This window comes from Mastigoproctus giganteus, chromosome 3 (genome assembly GCF_048544385.1).
Source record: "Mastigoproctus giganteus isolate SK-2022 chromosome 3, ASM4854438v1, whole genome shotgun sequence".
NCBI lineage: Eukaryota > Metazoa > Arthropoda > Arachnida > Uropygi > Thelyphonidae > Mastigoproctus > Mastigoproctus giganteus.
Window position 1 is genome coordinate 99955429 of NC_143577.1, and position 20337 is coordinate 99975765.

General features: G+C 37.3%; 1 protein-coding gene across 1 annotated transcript in view; it reads left to right on the plus strand.

Annotated features, from left to right (window-relative positions):
• The window catches only part of LOC150088184 (cyclin N-terminal domain-containing protein 1-like), a 133337-nt gene that overhangs the window by 61414 nt on the left and 51586 nt on the right, over positions 1-20337 (plus strand). The window contains exon 5 of the mRNA XM_090370063.1: positions 19473-19617. Within this exon, the coding sequence (XP_090226189.1) occupies positions 19473-19617 (145 nt within the window). The remainder of the gene's footprint in view (positions 1-19472; positions 19618-20337) is intronic.

Consider the following 20337-nt stretch of genomic DNA (forward strand, 5'->3'; position numbering starts at 1 on the left):
CAAAAAAAATGCCCAGGTCTTGACCTTATTGAAAATCAAATAATCAAATTTCATGATTTTTCCCAGATGTACTGCTCACTTGTTCAATAACTACCTTCTGGAGGGCAGCTTTCCAATTCCATGAAAGTTGGACCTTCTAAAAATACTTCATAAACCAGGAAAGCCCAAGACAGATCCCCATGCCTACTGGCCTATCTTGCTCTTGGCAAAGTCTTTGAGAGGTTACTCATCCCAAGATTAACCAAAGTGTTTGAGGATTATCATCTTAGCTCAGAATTGCAGCACGTGTTTTTTAAACACATTTTAAAGGGCACTCGACTGAGGATGCTATACTGGGTAAAGTCTGGAATCACATCCAGACTTTACCCAGTAAATACATTCTAATGGTTTTTGTAGACTTTGAAGGTGCTTTTGACTCACTTTGGTGGGAGAGAGTGCCCTCAGGTCTTTGCATTTGGCACTCTGATAAATGCATATTTGAAACTCTAAGATCTTCTTTTCAGGATAGGAAGGTAAAAGTATGTGCTAAGCATTTAACCTATGAGTCTTGTTTCCAGAGGTTGCCCTCAGGGTTCTCTACTGGGGCCTCTCTTCTGGATTGCAGTTCTAGATCAGTTTGGTAAGAGATAATCCAGATTGTATAAAGGTTGCTTATGCAGATTGTGCAAATGACCTGGTGTTCGGTGTCTCAGGTCGGTCCAGGAGAAATATAGAGGAAAAAATTCAGCTGGTCCTTGATGACCTATCTGATTGGCAAAGCTGAATTTTCCCCAAATAAGATCAATTTTATGTTCTTTAAAACAAAAGTAAACAGATCTCCTAGAGTTTTACTAGATGGAAGACAAATTCCTTTTGTCTCCAACATTAAATATCTTGGATTGTCTCTTGATGATAAGCTTACATTTTAGGTACATATTAATAAAACTTCGGAAAAAATAAAGAATTTTACTGCATCTGTAATTTGCATCTTTATTCCTATTGTGTCTTATGCTTCCAGGATTTGGAATATTGCAGCTACTCAAACTAAGGTAAAAACAAAACTAATTTTGATGCAAAGGTCAATGCTTCTTTCTATCATGCATGTGCCATGTACAGTCTCTAATAATGCCCTGCAAGAGCTTGCTGGCACACTGCCTTTAGACCTACATATTATTTATTTGGGCATGGTAAGTAAATTAAAAAGGGCTTGTCTCCTACCCAACTAGAGAATACTTCAGACCCAGCTAATTAGCATTAGTAGAGGCATATGATGCAAGAAAGCAAGCTTATACAGCATCAGCTTAAAAAAAAAAACCCTTCCCATTTCACCCATCTATTCACTCCAAATGTTTGTCTAGTTCTGCCTAGAGTTTATTTAAGCTGTCAGCTTCCACAACTACAGATGGAAGTTTGTGGAAGCTTGAATGGATCTTTCCACATCATTCCAAAGATGCTACACAGGGGGGGAGGAGTGTATAGTCCTAAGTTTGGAATAGAAGAAATAATTTTGAGTTGGTTTACTCTGTGCTAGAGGTGGAAGTAATATCTGATATGATATTGTAAATACATTAAGAGCAATGAGTAACTTAAGGAGGAAACTTTGTATATAAGTTGAAAGCACAAACACACAATATAGTGTTTGTGCTTTCAGTTTTTTTTTTTTTTTTTTCAGTGTTGGATTTCCTTTGACAAAATGTCAGGAATTTTTGAATTATTTCAGTATGTAGTTATGGAGTATTGTACTGGTGTGAGGCGTGCAAAACATTTTTTTTTTGGCGGGACCCAGGACTAGGCAGCTTGGGTAAGGGATTTTGCTGGTATCCACAGATATAGCACCGCCTCCTGTGGATGTGGGATTTTGTGCATTGCACACAGACAGCGGAAAGGGCCCATAGTTAAGATAGCACGGTATTCAGTACTGGGCAACCTGAATACCGTGCCAGTGTATCCACTGGTTTTGCACTACCTCCAGTGGATGCAATAAAATACAGGAAACAGGTCTGGCTTCATGTGCCAAGGATGGGCACTGGGCAGCAGTTGTCCAGGTGATGACTGCTCCCTGGTGGCAAAGAGGCCTGACACTCACAACATATACTACAGGACACTTGCTGATACCACATATTAATACTACATATACATTCATTAACCACACGTCAGGCTCCTTTTACAGTTTCTGTATTTCATCACAGTGACACTAGGTGGAGATGGGTATTAGTCTGGGAGCCACCATAGGTGGGACATACAATACATACATGTTCTTTCTGTATAACGATAGGTTATTAGTGGTTCAACCCCCCCCTCACAAACCAAAATGTTGGAAACCAGAAGTGAGATCTAGAACTTGTCTACAGATGCACTGAAACATGCCAGTCAAGCAAAGAGGTTTTCAACAAAATGACAACATAGAACCTGGGCCCACATCAAAATCTGTGGACGATCTAGGTAGTGAACTAGATTGTCCACAGATTGTGCAACTGTACAGTGCAAAAAACTAAGCATTGGCCTTCATTATGACACAAGGTGCAAGTTTCTATCAAGCATAATTTTTAAGTTGTAATTTTTTTTAATCGGGGAAAGACTTTATGCTCGCCCTGTATTTTGTCAGTATGATGGGAATCACTCGGTGCAATTTGATATAGATTTTCTATTGGCAATTTATCAAGGGATTCTTGGGTTGACAGCTTTTAAAGAGTTCTGGAGTTTACTCTGTGATCTTAGTGAATATTTGTGACTAGTATTGTTTGGATTGCCTGTTGATGGGTAGTTCTTCTGATTTGGAAGATTTCTGTGAATACTGTGCTAAGGTTTATAATATGTCTCTTCTGTAATGAACAAATGTTCTTGGTTTCTTAGCAGGGGTCTTATTTTAGTTATTAAAATGCTCCTTTGGTCATCATACATTGGACAGTCCTAGAGTATATGTGCCCAGTCACATTTCTGCATGCACAATGGGTGTCCTCAACCAGACCCAGACTGTGCAGTTTGGCATTTAGTGAGCCATGTCCAGTGAGTAAGAAAGTCATGAACAAGCTTGGGGAATACCACGGAGATGGGGGGGGGGTAGGATAGACTAGCCCCACTTGGGGTAGGTATTTCCTAGTTACTTCACCCTTGATTGACTGTTTCCAACTTGTTTGCCACAATGGCTGATGGAACAGACTTCCATCTTTTGTTGTGGAAGTTGATAGCCTAAATAAATTTAAGTCTGAGGTGGACATATATTTCAAATGAACAGAGGGGTGAAATGGGAGTGTGTTTTTTTGGCTGATGCTGCATAAGCTTGCTTTCTTGCATCATATGCCTCTACTAACACTAATGCTAATTTTCGGAGAGCTGTGGCTATTTTCTTCTTCTTTTCCTGTGCGATGTTATTAGTCACGTCCAGGGTAATACCCAGATTTGGGGAGATTCCTCTTTTTGAGTCTGCAATGCAGAGCTCTTCATGTAACTTCCTATAAGGGCATGGTTCAGGCTAATACTTGCAGGGCAGGGATACTTACAGTATGGTAGGCTCTGGTGGTGACAAGTAGAACAGCTTTTTGAATTGTATCCAGTTTTGTTTTGTTTCTTACTAAAGATGTTTTATTGTGCCAAATTCCAGCTCTGTAAGAGATAATGGAAAGGGAAAACAGCTTTATATATAAGAGCAAAAGTTTTTCTTTTTTATCCCCAGTCAGCTTTAGCTTTACTGATTCTGGAGATCATGGCTGCATAGTTACTTACTTTTTTAGAGAGTTATATTAGATGAGGGTAGAATGATAGCTTGCTATCAAATACAATCCCTAGGTATTTTAGTTCTTATGCCAGTTTAATTGTAGTATTACTGACTGTGATTTGGATTTGGATGATTTGGAAACAATATGGATTTTGTCTTCTATGAAGAGACAGTGAGTTGGTTGGTTTTTGCCCATGTCTGAAGTTTCTGTAATGTTTGATTTCTTCATGTTCTAGATTTGCTCTGGAATTTGCTTTGACTAGCATGGCTATTTTTTCAGCTTGTCCAGGATTTGTATTTAGGAGCTCATCCAGCACTGAGTTCTAGAAAAATGGGCCCAGTAGTGAACCCTTTGGGCATCCTTTTATGACAGAACATCTAATTTCTTGGTATTTTGTTCTTACTATGACTTGTCTGTTTTGCAGGTAGCTTTTTATACAGTTATATAGGTACTTTTGCATGGCGTAGCCTTTTGAGAATGCTAGGCCACAACAGTGCATCAAATGCACTTGTAAAGTCAATGGATATAACCAGCATATATTTTTCCTCTGTACTGTTAGCTGTAGTAACTATGTAATTCATGGCATCTTCAGCGGAGGAGCCTGATTTAGAACCATACCGTATCTGATTGCAAGTCTGCCTGAGTATAGTGAGCCATCAATCTGCAAAAGAGTAATCTCTCCATTACCTTATTAAGCACAGAGAGCAGAGCTATTGGTCGATAAGATTTAGAATTGGTTGGATTCTTGTCCAGATTTTTAAATATAAGTCTGAGTTTTGCCTCCTTCCAAGGGATAGGTATCTTTTTAACAATTTCCTTTGGCAAGAAAATTGTTAAAAAGGCATATTATGTAATCTTGGCAAGCCTTTTTGATTACCTCCACCTTCAGAAGGTCATTTCCAGGACATTTGTTGGCCTTAGTCTTTTCTAGGGATACCTTTAGCTCATCTGGAAGAATGGGGGGGGGGGTTTAGAGATATCACTGCTGTAGGATTGGTTTCTATTGTGAATTTTTTTTTATTCTTCTGTTAGAAACTGGTTTCTTGCAGAAGGTATCTAGAATATTGTTTATGGAGTCTTCCCAAGTTAGGGTACCATCCATTTTTGATGTAGCATTTGCTATTTCACCTGCTGGTAGCCTGTTTGTACGGTAAAAAGTAAACTACTCCCCATGGATCAGCATTTCCAACAGTTCCCACAAGGGCCTTCCAGGATTCTTTTTTTCTCATGAGAGAGAGTGGTATATTCGTTCCTGTAGGTTCTATAAATTTCTTTGAGAGTATTTACTTCAGATTCTGGTCAGGTTGACCTAGCTCCCTGAAAATTTTTTTCTGGCTTGGTGGACCCTTTGTTGGGCACCACCAAAGGAACTGCATTTTTTCTCAGTTTATGCTTCTCATGGAGATATTAAAAGCATTAGTTATGATTTCGAGTTGAGTACGAGAGTAGCCTGTGCGAACGACATTTTTGCCGCTCCTGGAACAGAGAAGTTTTTTCTGATTTATTTTCTGTTTTATTAACTTAAATTGGCATATTAACTTATTTTCTGGAGTAGTTTTATATTCTTATTTACGATACTTAGATTAAAGTAACTTAGATAGAGATTTTGTAGGTATTACTTAGTATCGGAAAGGGTATCAAATCTACGTGTTTACCGTTCGTAAATAGCCGCCATTGTAACGCAATACAAAATATCTTGAACTAGATAACATAAGCTTAATATAGTACAGCATAGTACATAATATTGTAAATTAATCAGATAATTAATATTGTTGAACTTCATTGTCAATTAAATTGTACTTTTCACTATACATATAACGACTTGGGTTACGTAACATAAATAATTAGTAAAAAATAAATAATTAATACTTAACTTGATACGGAAGTTATATAAAGGGATTTCATAGATAACACTCGATACTGAAACATAAATATAGCGTTATAACTGTGTTGAGATATAAGTTTAGAGTTTTTAATTTTGTACTGAAATTGAAATTTTATTGAAATTAAATCGAAATCATGACTCTGACCAGAGCAGCAAAGCAAAAGGCTCAAGCAAATGGGAGTGCTGTGGCTCAGGGGAGAACTGAGGGGGAGCAGTTGCCCTCTGAATCACAGCTTATTAAAATGCACTACTTGCTTGATGTTTGTGGAGCAGTCAGGTACAGGACATGATTCTGCCATGGGGGGGGCGCCTCCGTAGCCAGGTGGGAAGGAGCAGCAGTGCGTAGCACACGCGCTTCTTGATTAGACCGGGGTTCGAGCCCGTCACCACCAAATACGGAAGATGTGGAAAGGTCAGGGAATGACCACCGCATATCATGGAGCAATATGGCCTTAGTTGCTAATGCTCCTAAAAACCAAATAACAACAACAGCCATGGGGGATGTCTTTGTGTGTGTCTAATGTCTAATGGGGATGTCTAATGCTCCTAAAAACCAAATAACAACAACAGCCATGGGGGATGTCTTTGTGTGTTCGCAATGCAAGGAGTGTGAGGAAATCAGGCGGCAACTCAGCATTGTTATGGGCCTATATGAGAGCTTGAAGGACACGGTGGATGCCCTCAAAGGATTAAAAGTGAGGGCCCATCAAGCTCTCAGCTGCCCACACCATTGCCAGAGCTTGCACTTGGTCATCACGCAACACAGCGGCAGCCCCCAAGGCAGAATGCACTGGTCCCAAAGGAACTAGTAGTTGTTGGTGACTCTATTGTCAGGGGAACGAGAAACATGCTTTGTAAAAAGGATAGGTGGAAGAGGACCAGGGTATGTCTGCCAGGGGCAAAGGTTGATGACGTTGTAGAGCGGATATCATCTTTTAAGGGAACAAAAGGTGATATAGTTGTACATGTTGGCACTAATGATATTAAGAGTAGGAGACCGGCGGAATTACTTAACAAGTACAGGTCACTGTTGAAAAAAAGCCGTGAATTAGGGTTGAATTTGAAAGTGTCTGCAATTCTGCCCAGACACGATAGGAGGGAGTATATGATGAGAGCCCTGTCGAACAATTCGGCCCTGGAAGGATTGTGCAAGGCTCAGGGGGTAGAATTTTTTTCAGCCTGGTCTGTACTTGTCAGGAGAGACTGCCTCTACAGGGATGGGATACACTTAAATAGAAAGGGTGCAAGAATGTTTGCTGATGCTATCGAGGCAGTGTTAGGGGGGTTGGAAAACTGCTAGATTAGGGGGATACAAGGACTAATAGATTAACAGTAGCCACTGGCAGAGGTGAAAGTGATTCTTGCACTGCTTCTATTGGAATGAGCCGCAGCCTGGAAAATAAGATGCAGGATATTTCAGAAACTGCTGGGAATCATTGGGGTACAAATAAACACATAGGTTGTGTTAGGGTAGCTAAGAAAAAGAACAGATTTGAAAGAATAAATTTGATGAATTTATTCCTCAAATTCATTAAATAAATTTGATGAATTTGAGGTATTGCTCAAAACATCAAAGGCAGATATTGTGGGGATTTCGGAGACGTGGTGTCACACAGATATAAGGAATGCAGAACTGGAATTTGGTGAGTACAATGTCTACAGAAAGGATAGATAGGGTAGGAAGGGAGGAGGGGTTATGCTATTAGTTAAGAAATACATAAAATCCAAGGAAGTGAAGCCAGTCGACATTGCTGGACAGTGCAGTGTCGAGTCAGTTTGGTGTGACATAAGCATTGGGAGATCAAAATTGAGAGTAGGAGTGTGCTATAGGCCTAATGACTCTGATGAGTATAATAAGAAACTGTACTGGGAAATAGAGTGGGCCAGTAAATCAGAGAGTCTTATAATGGGGGATTTTAATTTCCCAGATATTGACTGGAAATTCGGGGCTGATCACTCACACGCTAGCAAGGCTTTTGTGGATTTATTGGATGATTGTTTTCTACATCAGCATATTCGGGAGGCAACTAGAGGGAGTAATACTCTCGATTTGATTATCAGTAGTGATTCTTTATGCATTAAGAATCTTCAGGTAAATGAACCACTAGGTGGCAGTGATCACAGTGTGCTGAAGTGGGATTTACTCAAAGAGGTAACAACCATTAGGGTTAAAGGGAAGGGTTATTGCTTTCGTAAAGGCGACTACGATCTTTGGCAAGGGATGCAAAGAAAAGCAGCAAAGAGTTCTTTACTTATGTAAACTCTAGAAGAAAGGGGATGAATCAGATTGGTCCACTTGATATCGATGAGTCAGCTGTTGATGATCCTGCTCAGGTAGCTAACAAACTGAATGAATATTTTGCATCGACATTCACACATGAGGAGTTATTCAGCGAGGGTAATGCCAGAGGTGTATTCAACTCTGGCAGTAAGCTGGAGAATCTTGAAATAACTGAGAGTAAAGTGGAGGAGAAATTGTTGAAGATAAATACAAGAAAGGCACCTGGGGTGGATGGGATCTATCCAGTTATATTAAAGGAGGCAGCAAAGGAAGTAAGCGAACCCTTAGCCATAATTACGAGAGCTTCTTTGGACTCGGGAGGTACCGATAGACTGGAGATGTGCAAATGTGACCCCAATTCACAAAGGAGGATCAAAGGGCGACACAAGTAATTATAGACCTGTTAGTTTAACTTCTGTTCCAGGAAAATTAATGGAGGCACTGGTTAAAGAAGCACTGCAGGATCATCTAGACAAGACTTCAGTTATAGCTCAGACACAGCGTGGTTTTGTTAAGGGGAAGTCTTGCCTGACCAATTTGATTGGATACTATGATGCAGTCACAAAAGAACTGGATGCAGGGAATAACTTTGATATTATATGCTTGGACCTTAGAAAGGCTTTTGATACTGTTGCACATGGAAGACTGCTGCACAAATTGGAGCAGTGTGGCATTGGAGGCAAATTGCTGCTATGGATAAAGGGGTGGTTGAGGGGGAGAAGACAGAGAGTGGTAATCAATGGACACTGCTCATCGTGGACTAATGTTATTAGTGGAGTCCCTCAGGGTTTAGTGTTGGGTCCATTATTGTTTTCTGTATTTATAAATGATATTGATGATGGTATATCAAACTTAATGTCCAAGTTTGCAGACGATACGAAGGTTGGCAGGGTTGTCAAGGACACTACTGACACTATGCTACTTCAACAGGATCTGGAAAGGTTGAGCAGATGGGCTTCAAGGTGGCAAATGAAGTTTAACATTGACAAATGTAAAGTACTACATATGGGAAACAGCAACCCCAGAGCAACGTATCAACTCTGTGATACTACACTGACAGTGGTAGAGAATGAAAAGGACGTGGGGATGGTTGTGCAGGCAGTTATGAAGTTTTCTGAGCAGTGCTGATGGGCTGCAAGAGTAGCTCATGGTGTATTGTCGATGATATATAGGAATTTTTCTAGCAGGGATAAGGAGGTGATTATTCCCTTGTATAAGGGAATGGTCAGGCCACACCTAGAGTACTGTATACAGGTCTGGATGCCTCATTTCAAGAAGGATGTAACGAATACAGAGAAGGGCAACAAGATTAGTGAATGGAACAAAGGGGTGCTCTTACGAAGAAAGGCTTAAGTTTTGCAAATTACAGTGTCTGGAGACTAGGCACCGGCGAGGTGATCTGATAGAGGTGTATAAAGCCTTGAATGGTTTGAGCTTACTGATATCAACTTGAACTTATTACTTGAACTTACTGTATCAAAAAATGTTCAGCAACCTATGTAAAAAATATGGCGATAGATAAAAAACTTACCAAGTTTACTTGTTTGTCCACTACGATGTTTCCCTTTATTTTTTGCGATGTCGATTTTAAATTGAATAGCTTCCCTTTATTTTTTACATTGTCTCATATGGTTTTGGTCACCAACATTATAATGGTTCATTAGAGATTTAACGGATGCACCATTTTCAAACTTTTGAATAATTTTAGTCTTTGTTTAACTGAATGTGGAACTCTTTTGAGCTTACCCATCATTTTCGCCATGCCTGACATAAATAACGAAACAGAATTTGTCTTTTGGCAGTGCGATGGAACACAACAATCAACGCGACGCACTAAACAAACTAAACATTTCACCTTTTTTTTTAGCGGCAGGGGTGAAGACAGCGGGGTTGCAAGATAATAAGCACCTTAATCTGCCAATAACGACTTATAAAACGCTACTTATTGTTGCTTATTTATGACTTGCAAAACATCTGTTTATACCTATTCTAGTTTATTGCTTGAATTTTATGATTTCTGGTTTTTTTTTTTTTTTTTAAATTTCGAGTCTTGAAGTGTCCCGGTTAATCCGATCCCTATAAATCAAGAGTCTGCTGTAATAAGCTGCTGCATGACTCTTAGGGTGTGCTTGTATATTTAATTAATTTAACCTGCCATTTAATTATTTCATTACTTCTATTATTAAGAATATAGATTACTTATATGGTGTGAGTTTTGTTTCTAAAAACTAAAGTTTATATTATATACCCCCGGGAATGATGGATGCTTGGTTAAATAATAATAAAAAAAAAAAAAAGTATATAATATATAAAAAGTACAAAAGGTTTAAAAATATACAAAAATAAAAAGTATGAAAGGTGTGTGAATGGAACAAATTGCATGTTTATTTCAGCTACCATCACCAGACGAGACTGATGGGCAAGGGGCCCGTGGGCCCTGCTGGACCATCTCTGCTGATGCCATGCTATTGCTGTTCTTAGCTGGCATGGCCTGGGATGCTGACACTGACTGTTTGGGCCCCCTGGGATGAGGATGGGCCTCCTTTCTAAAGTGTCCCCACTGTCACTCCCTTCCACTTAGTCGTGCAACTGAGCTACTGCCCCCCCATCTTTCTCTTCCCTGTACTCCCCCCCTTTTTTTTGTGGCTCTCCCTGGTAAGCTTAGTCAACACCATGGTTCATCCCTCCAGAGTCTTTCTCCCTACTGACCTGGTCCACTTTCGCACAGCGATGGACAGTAACTAGTGGTTGGTGGTGTTCCACAGACCACTTGGCTAAGAGGCCAGATGAACAACAGACAAAAAGTATGAAAGGTGTGTTAACAACCTATCATTAACTGTACACAAAGATTCACTAACCCACACTATCTGGCATTTACAGAGTCATGTATTCATCACAGAGTTGGGGGAACCCCCGATGCTGCTTGATGTGAAACACTATATACAGTACAGCGTCAGTTATCTGGAATAATTGATGTCAGACCTCTTCTAGATAGACAAATTTTGCGGATAATCAAACTGGAAAATTTTTCGGATAATTTTTCTGGTAAAATTAAATAAATTTAATTTAATTATTTAATTCAATAAATTTAATCTTACCTTATGATTAAATTAAATAATTAAGATCAATTAAATAAAAAAAATTATAAACTAATCTCGGAAAACAGAAACATCCATCTAGGCATTTTTATGATTTTTATACAAAACGGGAAAATTAGAAAGATTTTTAAATGCTCTCTGTTTTTTCGATTTGCCAATAACGAGCACAGATAATCTGTGCATCCCAGTAGCATTTGCACACATAGCAGTTGTAACTTGCTATTTTCTCATCTTAAAACTTAGTGCAGACATTTCTCTTTTTAGTGGCTAGGGTTTTTCTCGGTAATGCTTTCTATGATAAACCTGTCTAATCAACATTATAAATGTTTTCTTTCTCGTAATTTGCTTAATTAAACAAACTTACTTTTAAAGGACACTGCTGCCGATTCCTCTGCAGAAAGTTTCTTGCCCTGAATGTCTAATTTTAAACTGAGACACGTATACCGTGTCTCAGTTTAAAATTTTGCAGCCAACCTGTGCTTGTCTTAAAATCTTCATTACCACTTAATTTTTGATTAAAATCCAATGTTTTTTCACAGAAAATTGGGCCAGACACTGGTCCACCTAAACTTTGCTTCTGAAGAATACAAAAAAAATAAAGTGCACTCTCTATAGTGGCATTTTCAGGTTTCGACCTCTTTTTCCTGCTAGATCCTCCTTCACTATCCATAATCGATACAAATTCTGTTATAGCATTGAATTTTTCTTGATGTCGTAAATTGTTGAAGTCCCCACATTAAACTCTTTGGAGAGGTTTCCTAAATTTTCACCTTTTTTAATTCTATTAATAATATCCGTTTTTTTGATGAAACTACACGTTTCTTTTCGTTCACATTTTATCCTAAAAAATTGAGAAAATAATAAATTGCACAGTTTTGGGCCGATGTTATTCTCACCGAATTTGGAGCTAAACTAATGTGAAATCTGAGAAAACCTAGTAGTCTCTGTGATATTTTTCTAAAGCACATTTTTGAAGGTCACATAATTCTAGAGGTCACAACCAAAAAAAAAAAATAAAAACAATTGCAGTTTTCGGTTTATTGGGCTTTTTGTTTGTACAATCTGTTATAAATGGGTAGTAAACTCGATCTTTTGCTTATTGTAATCAAAATTCAATTTGCAAACGTGATCACTATAACTGGTGTTTACTGTACTACCGTTAATTTAAAAAAGAAGAAAGATCAGCTTTTCAAATTATTCCAGATGACTGACTTCCAGATAACCGACGATCTACTGTACTGTGTTCTTTCTATATACATCAAACTCCCCATATTCAAATTCTGCATCCCTTATATCTGAGTGACACCACGTCTCTGATATCCCCAACAATGTCTGAGTTTGTTGACTTGATGAACACTTCAAATTCATCGAATTTATTTTGTATGCCCCTAGCATTGGTGTACATGTAAGTAGTCATGCAGCTGTTCTTGCTCTTAGTTATCCTAATGCAGCCGATATATTTCCTTGTTCCTTGATAACCCACAGAGGCCTTAAAATCCCCAGTACCTTGCTTTCCAGGCTGTTGCACGTTCCAATAGTAGCAATGCAAGAATCACTTCTGCCTGTGGCTATTGTTAATATATTATTCTATCCCCCTAGCTTGCAGTTTAACATTGCCTTGATAGCATAAGCAAATATTCTTGCACTCTATTTAAGTGTATTCTCGTATCCTCTCCCCGCAGAAGCAGTCACTCCTGTTAACAAGCACAGACCATCCTGAGCAGAATTCTATGCCATAAGCCTTGCACAATCTCTTCAGTGCCAAATTGATTGCCAAGGCACTTATGTACTCCTGCCTGTCTTGTCTGTGCAGAATTGCAGATACTTTAAAATTTAACCTTAGCTTCTAACTTTTTCTCAACATTGTTCTTTACTTGTTAAGTAAAGAACAATGTTAATGTTGTTCTTTACTGTTAATGTCATTAGTGCCAACATGTACAACAATATCACCCTTTGTGTCCTGAAAGTTATGCGTTCTACAGTATCATCATGTTTTGTCCCTGGCATGCACACCCACAAGTAAGGGTGGTACACATTGAGTATAAACTTTCTGCACTTCACAGAAACTCACAACTTTCTGTGTGGTGCAGCATCATCTGTTTTTGCAAGATTTAATCTTCTTCTTATGAAATAATTTTTGAAATCTCCTCTCACTCTCTCCCCCTTCCCTCCCCTCAGACCCACTCTGAACATGTGCCTTATTTAGTCAACATTCATTTACTGTTTAACTCCAGATTACAGAATTAACTTTTTCCTCTTTCTCATTTATCCCTTCTGCTTGTATTCTTTGGGACTGTCTTCTCTCATGTGTATTTTCTGAATTACAATTTACAGAAACTAAAGTCCAATATCAACAAGTATCTTCTGGCTTCTCAACCTGTACCTATAAGTTCTAATCCCTTTCATATCAGGGTAATTATAAAAAAATAATAAATGTTATTATAGTGTCCTGCCCCACCTCTCTTTTTTTTTCAGTTATAAAATTTTAAATCAGTTTTTTAATCAAAAAATTTATAAAATTTTATTTTCACTCAAAACCCATTCTGTTTATTCTGAAGTAACTGAAAGTGCTTTCCATAGTAGTTTTTTGCTATAGCTTCTTTAATAAATTTTAGAGATGTCTCAATTGAGTATCATGAAAATATGCTCCAAAGTTGGCAACACCTTGTATTTCTCTCAACTGCAATGTGTTAAGTTCCTGAGTAAATATCCATTTTATTGAAAAGTGCCAATGGCTGTATATTTCTGAAACTAGAATATCCATGGAAAATATTTTGGCAAAATTGCTTCCGAGAAGTAAAGATTTTGAAGTGATTACAAAAACCTTTACATTGGCTCCCATCGCTGCTAGCTAAGGTATAAGTGGGATGGACTCTGGTAAAAATGCAGTTTGATAAGTTTTTTAAATGTATGACTATCCCTTTAAAATACTTATGATTATTGCACAAATTATCTGGACCTGGAAGCTGCTGCATAAAGTTGTCCATGAGCAAACAATTCTTTTTTTGACAGTCTGACCCTGAGATTTATTAATTGTAATTGACAAAAGATAAGAAATTGTATTCTCTTCAAAGTAAATGGCAATTCTCGGGATTTGAAAATCAGTCAAATTTTTTGAAAATTTATTTATTTTTCCCAATTTTACTGCTAAATAAAATATATTGCAAAAGGAATCAGGTAAAAAATTTTTAGTCTTTGAGTTATTGAAGTTCAAAGAGCATTCCAGTTGGAGCAACATAAGCAGATTATTATATAGAAGATTACATTGTGTGCTAACATTTTGGGAACTACCTGTTTCAAGTAAAATCTATCTGAACTGGTTTCTAAGAGACTCAGACTATAGAAGTCTCAGACAGTTTTAAATTCTGTACAGTGGGATTAACTGATGATGTTACCAACGTTGAATTCTAAATGGGAAGCTTTCAGGGACTTAATTTTGGAGCCTACTAGGCTTTTCACTTCAACTAAGAAATACCGTTCAAGGTTTATAAATGTCAGATGAATTAATGGGGCTTGTAGCAGAGAAGAAAAATGTATGGGATGCATATAAAGTATCAGGTGACACAGAAGCCTATTGCAGGTATAAACTAGTCTGTAATCAAGTCACAAAGGAGGTTTAGGCAGGCGAAGGCAGATTACAAGAAATCTTTGGCAAAGGATGCTAAGAAAAACAGAAAGGATTTCTTTACTTATATAAACTCTAGAAGGAAAGGGATGAATTAGATTGTTCCACTTAACATAGATCGGTTGACTATTGATGATCATGCTCAGGTAGCTGATAAACTGAATGAGTATTTTGCATCTACATTCACACATGAAGAGTTATTCAATGAGGAGAGTGCCAGAAGTTTATCAAATTCTAACAGGGAGCTAAGTGATTTTGTAATAACTGAGAGCAAAGTGGAGGAGAAATTGTTGAAGTTAAACATAAGGAAGGCACCTGGGGTGGACGGGATCTATCCAGTTATATTAAAGGAGGCAGCAAAGGAAGTAAGCGAACCCTTAGCCATAATTATGAGAGCTTCCTTGGACTCAGGGGAGGTCCCCATGGACTGGAGGTGTGCAAATGTATTACCAATTCACAAAGGGGGTTCAAAAGGTGACACAAGTAACTACAGACCTGTTGGTTTAACTTGTGTTCCGGGGAAAATAATGGAAACACTGGTTAAAGAAGCATTGTGGGGATCATCTAGACAAGACTGAAGTAATAGTTAAGACACAGCATGGGTTTGTTAAAGGGAGGTCTTCTCTGACCAATTTGATTGGATACTATGATGTGGTCCCAAAGGAACTGAATGCCAAAAATAATTTTGACATCATATACTTGGATTTCAGGAAAGCTTTTGATACTGTTGCACAGTATTTGGGCGACTCCGTAGCCAGGTGGGAAGGAGCAGCAGTGCATAACGCACGCTTCTTGATTAGACTGGGGTTCGAGCCCGTCACCACCAAATATGGAGGATGCGGAAAGGTCAGGGAATGACCACCGCATATCCCGGAGCAATATGGCCTTAGTTGCTAATGCTCCTAAAAACCAAACAACCCACGCACAGTATTTGATACTGGAAGACTGCTGTACAAATTGGAGAGGTATAGTATTAAGGGTAAGTTGTTACAATGGGTAAAGGAATGGTTGAGTGGGAGATGACAGAGAGTGGTAATCAATGGACTGCTCTTCGTGGCAAATGTTATTAGTGAAGTGCCCCAGGGTTTGGTGCGGGGGTTGTTTCGTATATTTATCAGTGATATTGATGAAGGTATATCAGATTTAATGTCCAAGTTTGCAGATGATACAAAGGTTGGTAGGGTTGTTAGTGACAATAAAGATAGTATGCTACTCCAACTGGATCTAGATAAGTTGGGAAAATGGGCTGAGAAGTGGCAACCGAAGTTTAATATTGACAAATGCAAAGTACTGCATATGGGTAGCAATAACCGAAGAGAGTAATTGTGCAGTCAAATATGAAGTTCGCTGAGCAGTGCAGATGGGCTGCCAGGGCTGGTCATGGAGTCTTGTCAATGATCTATAGCAGGCCTTCTTAAACTATGGGTCGCGACCCCATTTGGGGTCGCGTAGCAAAATTCTGGGGTTGCGAGAGATTTTAATGTCAAATATTTAAATACACGATTTTATAACATCTAGATGTGTATTTGTGCAGAGTCACACTCACACACCTGCACACAAACAAAGGGAGGAATGCGCACGCACACGTGCAGCGGACTATGATTCAATAACACTGACTGTAATGTGAACTAGTGTAGTATTGACGCTCTTCTAGTGTAGTCAATTGTCAGTGTTCCGCCGTAACGAGATTTTAGTTTTTTTTATTTATTCGGTAATTAATAAATCAATTATTATATGCAATATGTTATTTTTATATATTTATTGTATTTTAGAATCAAAATAATTTTTGGCCATGGATAAATGGCTGAACTTAAATAAGAATAGCAATGACGCAGATAATAATGCTACAAACTCTTCTCAGGCAGGACAAAATATTGAAAAACAGGCATCTTATGTGTGAAAAAGAAAATATGATGAGTCTTTTCTTCAATTTGGCTTTACATTTCAAAATTGTAAGGGTAATGAACAACCTCTTTGTTTGATCTGCAATGAATTATTGGCTCCGGAGAGTATGAAACCATCAAAATTAAAAAGACATCTTGAATCAAAGCATGTTTCATATGTCAATAAACCAAAAGAATATTTTGAAAGACTGTATAAATCTTTAAATAAAGAAAAAAAACCTTTGAAAAATTTGTAACCGTTAGTGAAAAATGTTTACTAGCGTCATATGAAGTTTCATACTGTATTGCTAAAAATAAAAAGCCGTTCACCATTGGAGAAGATCTTGTATTACCTGCTGCTATTAAAATGGTAGAAATACTACATGGAAGTAAATATGGCGATGATATTCGAAAAATTCCTTTGTCGAACGACACTGTCTCGAATAGAATTTCTGATATTAACAAGGACCAATTAGTGCAACTTATTACAAGAATTAAAGAAAGCCCAAAATTTTCAATTCAGTTGGACGAAACAACTGATATTACTAAATTGGCTCAGTTGTTAGTATATGTCAGGTACGTTTATAAAGAAAGCGTGGAGGAAGAATTATTTTGTCGTCCTATGGAAGACCATACTACAGGGAAAGACATATATTGTAAAGTTGACGAATTTTTAAAAACTGAAGGTTTAGAATGGAAAAATTGCTGTGGAATATGCACAGATGGTGCAAGAGCGATGACCGGCAAAAATTTTGGTTTTAAATCATTTTTTCAAGCTGCTCATTATGATCATATAACTTTTACTCACTGCCTTATTCACCGAGAGGCCCTTGCAGCAAAAAAATTAGCACCAGAATTGAACGATGTGCTTCAGGATGCTGTTAAGATTATAAATTTTATTAAGAGCCATGTCCTTAACAGCTGCTTATTTTCAAATCTCTGTAAGGATACGGATTCCAACTACACAACTTTATTATTACATGCAGAAGTAAGATGGTTGTCAAGAGGTCAAAGTTTAAGAAGATTATTGCTATTAAAGGACGAGATCGAAATATTTTTAACCGAACGAAAATGTGAACTTGCTGCTTTTTTTCAAAATGACTTATGGCTATCCAAGCTGTGTTATTTGTCAGATATTTTTGCGAAATTAAACGATCTCAACTTGTCTCTCCAAGGAAAAAATTGCGATATATTTACTTCGAATGATAAAATTGAAAGTTTTATCAAAAAGATCAACATTTGGAAAAGTAGGGTAGAAAAAAATTCGTTCGAAATGTTTTCCAGTGTCGACAATTTTATAATCGAGAAAATTCATTGTAAAACTTTTATTGCAAAAATTATTGTAGATCACTTAAAAGCGCTAGAAACACAGTTCGTACATATTTTATATTAAATATTGATTTCCAAAAAATAGTTTGGATTCAAAAGCCGTTTTGGATTGGCTTAAGTGAGATTGATCACCTGCCACTTAAAGCTAAAGAGGAATTTTCTGAGCTTTCGAGTGACTGAAACTTAAAACTATAATTTCAAAAAAAGTCCTTGACTGAATTCTGGATCAGAACTAGAACTGAATTTCCCACAATCGCTGATATGGCGTTAAATGTACTTCTGCCATTCAACACCACATATTTATGTGAAGTTACTTTCTCAGCTTTAACACATATTAAATCCCAGTATCGTTCAGCGCTAAAAAATGTTGAAGAGGTCTTACGTCCAGCAGTGTCAAACATTCCACCAAGATTTAATTTGTTATGCAATAAAAAACAGGCACATCCATCTCATTAAATTTTTTACTTTAATTTTAATTTAATACTTACCACTGAACGACTGCGTTCGAATATATTCGAGCGAACTAAGATGGTCAGAATCCCCTTTTATTTATGTTATTGCAAAAAATGCAATTTTGATGAAAAATAGGGCATATAATTTTTGTAACTATAATAAATACAATTTTACAATTTTTTGTGCAATTTTTAATTTTAGATTTTTGTATGTTTCAAAACGAATTCTAAAACTATATATTTTCATATGTATATGTATATTGTTACCTAATAAATAAATCATCAAAAATATTAATTTATCTTTCTTTTATATTTATATGGGGTCGCCAAGAAACTCGCAATCATAAATGGGGGCGCCAAGAAACTCGCAATCATAAATGGGGTCGTGAATGAAAAAAGTTTAAGAAGCCCTGATCTATAGGAATTTTGCTAGCAGGGACAGGGAGGTGATTATCCCGTTATACAAGGCAATGGTCAGGCCACACCTAGAGTACTGTGTACAGGTGTGGAGGCCTCATTTTAGGAAGGATGTAGAGTTGCTAGAACGAGTACAAAGAAGGGCAACAAGATTGCTGAGTGGAACAAAGGATGCTCTTACAAAGAAAGACTCAAGTTCTGCACATTGCAGCGCCTGGAGAGTAGACACCTGCGGGGTGATCTGATTGAGGTGTATAAGGCCTTGAATGTGTTGAGCAAGCTGAATGCTGATGGGATTCTTCCTCTTGCTCAGACTAAGAACCTGAGGGGGAGACAGTTTCAAATTGAGGAAAGATAGTTGTAGAATAGATGTACGGAAATTTGCCTTTAGCTAGCTGGTAGTTGATTGATGGAACAGGCTTCCATCTTTTGTTGTTGAAGCTAATAGCCTAAATAAATTTAAGACTGAGCTGGACAGGCATTTGGAACAAATGGAGGGGTGAAATAGGAGGAATTTTTTTTTTTTTTTCTGATGCTGCATATGCTTGCTTTCTTGCATCGTATGCTTCTACTAATGCTAAAGAAGTCAGTAATAACGCAATAAAAAAAAAAAAAGAAAAATTAACACGCAATTGTTTTGTTTGGCATCTCTATTTAAAATTTTATAAATTAATCCAAAAAAATCAAAATGATTTTACATGCTGAAGGTTTAGAGATATCATTAATAGAGATATAGTTTAGAGATATTATTAATTGTAATATTTTTGTTGATACCACTTACCTTCTAATAAAACTCTTTCTAAATAGGTCATAATGATCCGAGACTTCAACCTGCTTGTCTTTATGATGTGGGGGTTACAATTTTAGACTTCACTTACATTCATCGAGATGATATTTATTTGCATTTATATAAACAGGCTACAAATGGGTTTGGTTCTTCACCAGTTGAAAGGTTAGCATTTTATGAATATATGTATCATTATAAGAAATTTATAATTATTTGCTATTTAACATTATGAACTTTATAACTGTGCATTCTGACCTATCTGTTTCTATAAATATGAAAATTAATTTTTAATTAATTTTTATCTAAACAGTGCTTTCTTCATTATTATGCATGAAAAGCTATTGTTTGTTATAGATTGTTGGACCAGCATCAGTGGAACTGTAAAATCCATTTCTTTTGAAGATAAGAATTCTTTTCTTTGTGCTTTATTAGAAAATTCGGCATTAAAGAAATTCAATTTAGCTTGTTTTAGAAAGAAAAAAACCATAATAAATTACACAAGATTAGGTAAAATAAAAGTATTTAATAAAGCAAAAGCTATGCATCTTTAGAAATGCATTCAGTAAATTCAAAACTACCAAAGTAACATGACCATAGTATTTGGACATCCTTCCACAAATATTGTGTACTATGCCAAAAGTAACCTGTGCATGCAAATTGTGCATTCAGATATGAGGCTTAGTCGTACCAATATAAATTTCATGGGTCTGCCTGCACAGTAAATGTATGTTAGATGCAAGTAGTCATGGATTGGAAGCTATATACCCTGAACTTGGGATGGTAATTGGATTACAATACCGGTAACCTTTTTTTTTGCCTGCACAATTGCAACTCCTCTGAAGCTCCCAAAAGCTGTGGTTGGTAAATGTTATTCAAAGATAGAAA